This window comes from Lepisosteus platostomus, chromosome 12, assembly GCF_059453375.1.
Source record: "Lepisosteus platostomus isolate fLepPlt1 chromosome 12, fLepPlt1.hap1, whole genome shotgun sequence".
NCBI lineage: Eukaryota > Metazoa > Chordata > Actinopteri > Semionotiformes > Lepisosteidae > Lepisosteus > Lepisosteus platostomus.
This window is the reverse complement of record NC_142622.1, coordinates 11,705,779-11,712,957: the sequence shown is the minus strand read 5'-3', so window position 1 is coordinate 11,712,957 and position 7,179 is coordinate 11,705,779. Positions and strand designations below refer to the sequence as shown.

The 7,179-nt window shown below is 39.6% G+C and overlaps 1 protein-coding gene across 1 annotated transcript; it reads left to right on the top strand.

The window, feature by feature from the left end:
- The first annotated feature begins 1,995 nt into the window (after positions 1-1,995).
- LOC148651105 (CCN family member 3-like) lies at positions 1,996-6,562 on the top strand. The gene is made up of 5 exons (XM_088600988.1): positions 1,996-2,218; positions 2,366-2,594; positions 3,555-3,806; positions 4,709-4,923; positions 5,745-6,562. The coding sequence occupies exons 1-5, from the start codon at positions 2,153-2,155 to the stop codon at positions 6,036-6,038; spliced, it is 1,056 nt and encodes a 351-aa protein (XP_088457114.1). The 5' UTR covers positions 1,996-2,152; the 3' UTR covers positions 6,039-6,562.
- The last annotated feature ends 617 nt before the right edge of the window (positions 6,563-7,179 follow it).

The window sequence follows — 7,179 nt, the reverse complement described above, 5'->3', positions numbered from 1 at the left end:
GAAAAGTAGGAGGTGTGTAGATTTTTCCATTTGGTCTTCAGTAATTCAACTTAAAACAGGGCTGGAGAAGTTCAATTAATGTTATGTTAGAAACATAAGATATATCAATAGTTTCTTGGTCACTATATGATGCATTAGGCAATTTTCCTACAAGTAATGGTTGCTCATCATAATGACTACAAATAACAGCCAAGTAAAAACCCATCCTAAGAAGCAAATAAGACATACTGTATATTGTATAATTGTTCTCAGATCTTTCACCATACAATCCCATGGAACTTGTACGGACCCCATTTCTAAACAAACTTGTTCTTCAAAAAAAGTTCCTATTGTGAGTTTGCATATACAGTACAACATACATTTACATCATTCTGCATTTTTAAACCACAGATAAACCTGTAAGCTATTAAAAACAAGCACAGTATATGAAAAATAATGTGAAAACAATTAGACAACCTTTTGGAAAAAAAGCCTGAATTCGGTTTAATAAGTTGAACACTTTTATAAGTAGATCTTTCAGAAATTAGTTAGTGGGTTAGAAACAGGAATACAATTCAAATTCTGAAGTTCCCTTCAAACTTATTTTCCTGTCCTGTATAAGATCTAATACTTTATCCTAAATTGATAACAGATAGGATTTCTGTCCCTGTGGACAGACAGAAAGTAAACATTTTTTACAACATTTTAAATTACCTTCAAAATGAGTAGCAGTATCCATGGCAACACCAAACCATTTCTGCTCCTCCACTGCTTTAATATTGACAACATTATAGTAGCTTTTAACAAACCAGGAATGGGCACTGCCAGAATTTATCTTCTAGTGATGTGCACCTTGACACTCAATGTACAGGATCCTAGTCTGGGTAACTCAGACAAACGCGGCAAACACAGAACTGCTAAGTCTGACATTTTTCAGCTTCCAGTGTAAAACTATTTAACTAGATGTGAATAATGTTACTTGCATTTCCACCTTGAAATAAAAGTAATTTATAAATCTGTTTCACTTCACCACGAACTGGGATATCCATTTAAAATTACAGGAGAAAACAGCTCAACACGTTTGACACAAAAAAGAAAAGCATTAAAGCAGTAAATGTTATTAAATGATGGTCTGTTTTCTTTTAAAATCAATCTTTCTTTCACTAATGCCAAGTGAAATGACGAGTTTGGAAACAGCAATTCCGGTTTAATGAAATGATTTTTTTTAAATTAAGTGGTCGTTAGATTTTCCTGATGTCTCATAATTTACTGTCACGGGAAGAGAGGAAGCACTCATTTGTATTACTTCGATGTGAACTGAAAATGACCATCATCACTTGTGAAGTTATACAGTAACGCGGCTGCTTCTTTTTCAATAATAATAAACTTAAATACTTAACTTAATTGTTGCCAGGAAAGCTGTCCGACAATAATATCGTGCCACTATATGTGAAACCACTTTATTTAGAAACGTGTTTGTAACCATCAAAACATTTAAAATACGAAAACACGTAAACAGACTAACACATACAGTAGTCTGACTAGCTTTCGACTAGCCTTTACAGTTTGTCTTTATGTATTAGCAAACGTCAGATCTTTTGGTTTGCAAAAGGTCACCGAAATATCGTGAAATATCAACGCAGGAGAGCACTAACAATAATGTTTCTGGTGTACGGTAATCAAACTTGGGATTTCGAATGAATGCGATTTATATACTGAGAGGAATTAAAATATTTTCCAAAACTCATTTTGTTGAGTTTTGAATGTATCTCAGTACATCTTGATTAATGTTAAGACAAATAGTGATTTATCTATTCATGCAGTTGTTTTCATATTGACATTTTTCACAGGAACGTCGAACCGTACTCATTTTTAAGAAAATGTTTGCACACTGTCTCTACAGCATCAGTTTGGCTACTCTGTCGGAAGCCGAACATTTTTGAAAGTGTGTTGTCAATATGAGTTATCAGTCATCCAATCGGAGAAAGGCAAACTAGAGCTACAGCGGTTTTCCTGCATTAATTCATTGGTTTTCTTTCGCCTTACAGCCTGCCCAATCACCGCGACGCATGTCCAGAGGGCTTTATAAATAGTTCAGCAGAATTTTTAACTTCATGGATAAAGGAATTGGAAGACTCAAAATAGCAGGGAGGGCGAAAACCTAAAGAAGATAATGCAAACAAAGAGTCAAAATATAAACGGAGCTATGCGTCTGTTCTTGTTCAGCGCTTTTGCAACGGTGAGTTTTTTTATCATTTTTTTGTAAAGCATTAATGTTGTTTTTCTAATTCGGTTAGAAAAATATCGATACCCCATCTTCTTATTTTTGCTAGTCGGGTGATTATTATTATTATTATTATTATTATTATTATTATTATTATTACAGTTGTGCTCCGTGGCGACAGGCCATGCGTGCTCACCTCAGTGCAGGTGTCCTGAAGAGGCACCTCTGTGCCCTCCTGGGATTCCGCTGGTGCTGGACGACTGCGCTTGCTGCCTCGTTTGCGCTCGCCAGAAAGGCGAAAGTTGTTCAGAGAGATACCCCTGCGACACCCGTAAGGGCCTGCATTGCGATTATACCGCAGGAGTCAATGAGCAGACCGGTGTTTGCGTGGGTGAGCAAAGAGTTCGTGATCTTTTAATTTTCGTGATTGTTGGTGTCTTTCAGGTGTATGTTTGAATGCAGTTTGCACCTTAAAGCAAGAACTAAATCCGTTAAAAAATAGGACAATACAGCTATAGGCATGCGCTGGAAAATTGGGGGAAAAATAATCTGTGCTGCGTAACTCTTTGAATCTCTTGATTCATTAAGATTGAAAAGTAAATTATGTCCTGGACGCTCAGATACCTAAATTTAGTTATTAAAAACACCTGTTCACTGGCGTCTTCTGATGCAGAAATACAAATTTACAATTGGTCAATGGTAGTTAGGTTTCTATTTTGCCCAATTAAATTATGCCACAGCGAAAAATGGACATTCACAGACTTTTTAGATGAGTTATGGTTGTTAAAATCCTGTTAAGGATTTATTGGCCTATTAAAGGGCCAGCAGTAAACCTAATCTGTATTTCAAAATTTTTGCTTTCAGTGATTTTTTTTTAATTTGGATTTCTTTGTGATTGTTTTCGATGAGTGTTTCTATCCCTGATCTTAAAGGTCTTTACATTAAAAAGTTTGGTACTTAAAGTGATGATTAGATTGTCAACCCAAAGCTTTAAATCTGTATTTTAATTCTGTATTCCAGGAATACTATTCTTATCGGATCGTGGTTTAAAACGCATATTTGTTTATTCTCAAGTATGTTTATTTTTTTTACAAACGTCAGATTATGAGTCCATACCTGTAAATGTAAAGAGAAAAACGTTGTCTTCAGTTTCTCATCTCCTAGCGTCTCTGCGAGATATAAAAAAACCGTTGCTGGAGCAGAGGTCGCAGATTCCCACCCTACTGAGCATTTTGCACTGCTCTATCATTTTCTCTAAACCGGAACCTCATAAATCTTGAACGCAGAGCTGCCACAAAACGCTCGGTATTTAAATACATTCTTCGGCTGCCCCCCCCCTTCTTGTTTACAGCCCGGGAAGGAGACATCTGCGTGTTGGATGGCTCCGTCTATCAAAACGGGGAAACCTTCTTCCCCAGCTGCCAGTATCAGTGCGCCTGCAGGGACGGGCAGATCGGCTGCGTCCCCCGCTGTAACCTGGACGTCCTGCTGCCGGGCCCCTCCTGCCCCTTCCCCCGGAGAGCGCGGCTGCCAGGAGAGTGCTGCGAGACCTGGGTGTGCGACTCCAGGGCACACACCTCGCTGGGGGGCTTGGCGATGGCGGGTGAGGAATGGCTTCGACCGACCAACCGATAGACACCCCAGTGGTAACCGCTTTAAATCAACAGCTGCGGCTACTCTGCACCAAGATGAGAGATAACTACAGGGCAGCCAAAGGTCATGGGGCCATACTGCAAATCTAGCGAGCTCTCATACTGCAGTGGTCCGATTTGAAATAATTATTTTTTCGATGCTTTTTTTCCTTTATGGTTTTCATTTGTTTGTTTATACGTGGACACTTTCACTCTTTAAAGCTTTCTTGACGAAAATCAGTGTTTGGCTCTAAGGCCCTCTCTGATTTGTGGCAGTGTCGCTAAAGTCTGACATGGAGAACTCTTCATTACTATTTAGAGTACTGCTTCAACTATTTCCCAAAAGGTCCGTTCCAGCAGCTCCAACAAGCTAAAATAAAAACCTCACTTTGGGCTGTCAGACCTATTCCCCTTTGCGACAGATACAGGACTTCAAGAAATAAACTAATGAGACAACTTTCCAAGCACTGTTGATAAAACCCACCTAAAACTCGACCACCGTGTTGAAGTGAAAAACATTACCTGTAGTGCCTCGAGTTTGATTAGCATGTTTATACTTTATATATCAACTTTCGGCAAATTTTAATTGAGTGAAAAAGCTTTGAAAAACTCTATATAAATACAGATGAACTGTGTCTACTGCCAGCAATACCTGCAACTGTAGGATCACAAACCACAGTTTTAATTGAAAAAGAGATGTTTTCATCTTTAGGTTAGAAAGGGGTTTTCCTTAACATCCTAACCATTATCCAAAGCATAAAAAGAAGCAGGTGACATACAAGCAACGTCTAGCAACTGAAGCCTGTAACTGTTTTTATATAGATTAAACACGGACATTTCTAACCATTTTTCTTTGCTTTAAATGTAACTTTAGCTTACAGGCAGGAGGGAACGGCTGGAATTGACATTTTAGACCCCGGTCTCAACTGCATCGAGCAGACCACAGAGTGGGGGGCCTGCTCGCGGACCTGCGGGATGGGTGTCTCAACGCGGGTCACGAATCGGAACCGACGCTGCGAGATGGTGAAGCAGAGCCGCCTCTGTCTCGTCAGACCCTGCGGCGAACAGGAGCGAAGTGATGCCGCCAAGGTATCACTTGTCAGTCCTGCGTTATACTGGTGTAAAAAGTGATGGTACTGCATCTTAATTCAGCATGAAAAAGCCCTTTACTTTGATGCACAAGCTCCATGTCGTTAATTTTTCGCAATACGATGAATTAGTCTTTACGCTCTGAAGCTCGTATATACTGAACTACAGACAGTCCGAATTCAGGCTGAACGACTAATGTCACCTGTGTAATGTTGCTTCGTGATAGGAGAAGATAGTTTCCTACGATCAGTCTTTGGGTTTTATTAGTGTGAGGAGGAGGTGTCGTCCAGTGGCAAGCGAAAGTCTCAAGTAGGGATAAATGGCTTGGAATAGATCGTGCACGACAAGAAACGTTTTGGTTAATTACAAATGCTGCCCCACATCGAGAGGAGGGGTGAGCTGGGTTAGATTTACCTTGGAGTGGCTGCCTACCAGAACAACCGTCCAGTAAGGCAGCTTAATTTTATATCTCCAGGTTGTTTTCATATTTAGTGAAGATGAGCATTAAATGTCTTTTATAGGCAGTAAAAGGTATCAAGTACTGTGCACCATTTTTTATGATTTTGTTACTAGTCTCTTCTTTACCAAGACAAAACCATAGCAAGGCATAATATTTAATGATTCCAAAAGAAATAAAGGAAGGTTCGTCCACAGTGTCAATCTTTAAAGGTCAATTTTACCTCACGTAGTTCTTGACAACCATGGGGTGTCGCTATAAGACCCAAGCATTTTTGTTATGTCTGAGAACAGTGACAGAAAAATGATTTCGCTCATTTTGATCTTTTCTCCTCTCCTTTTATCACTTATTTTCCCTGCGTTAGAAAGGAAAGAGGTGCTTGCGAACGAAAAGGGCCCTGAAGCCGACCCACTTCACCTTCATGAACTGCACCAGCACCCATGCCTACAGGCCCAGGTACTGCGGAGGGTGCAGTGATGGTAGGTGCTGCACTCCCCATAGCGCCAGGACTATCCAGGTGGAGTTCCAGTGTCCACGCGGTGAAGTCGTGAAGAAACCCATGATGTTCATCAACAGCTGTGTCTGTCATAGCCACTGCCCCAGGGACAATGCCCTGTACCAAACGGCCAACCCCACATTCAGTGGTTTGAAGATGTAGAAAGAAATGTGACCAGCGGCCTTAAGGTGGAAGTAACATGGTTTGTAGATGTTAATGTGCGCATGGGGGACATGTTCACCTGTTAATGTAGGGAAACAAATTTTCAGAAAATACCTTCACAAATACAGTAGCCCTAAATCCTGACCCAACAGACAATGTGGGGATTTTCCTACAATGTAAATGACTTTCTATACTTAAAAATGCTTGAGTGTGTAATTGATCCAGGGGGAAAGAGCACCTCCTGCTGGTCACGACATCTCTTACAGCAGCAGCAGCCTGCTTTTCCCTGGTCTTCCATCCATCCAGCTGTTTAGCTTGATGAGATTTGACAGTGTTTAGTGTGAAACTATTACATATCTCAATGACTAAATATTTGCTGTATATATTATTTTGGTGTTTTTGTAATGTTTTGATTTTATTTGGAAGCCTTATGTAAATAGATATTGTGTGTATATATACACTGTTTTTTTAAATGGACTCAACATTTTATTGGTGTATATTAAAAGTGTATTTTTTATATGAAACATTGGTAATCATTGGAAGATTTGTACCATTCTGTCATTACTCTTCATGCTCTAAGTACACTGCAGAGACTATAAAAACACTAAGATGTGAAAACATGTTTGTGTGTTTAAGTTCAGTTTCACAGAAAACCATGGCTTTAAGAGACACTGTGGAACAAACTTTAGAAAATTATTTAAATTGTCTTGCATAAATGTAATCATTGTAAAGTCATTGGTAATTATCTAAAACTTATGCAGAGTAGGTGCTTGAAGATTACAATAGAAGTTAGCATGTGTAAACGGGAATGAATCATGAACCAGAGGACATGAATGGGAACTACACTGTCGCGAATTTAAACCCGAGAACAGGGGCCACCTCTTTATACAACCCATCGACAGGGGTTTCTGCCAAGTGCTCCAGTTTCCTCTCAAAAACGTATTGGTAGGTTAGTTGACTTCTGGGGAAATTGGTCTTGTTGTGAATGCAGGTGTTTGTGTCCCATCCAGGGTCTATCCTGCCTTATGCCCATTGCTTGCCTGGATAGGCTTTGGTTCTTCTGCAACCATGTATTGGATAGATGGATTTCTCACATTCTGCTATGCTAGTATTGCTGTACAGTACTAGTTATGAAAAGAAT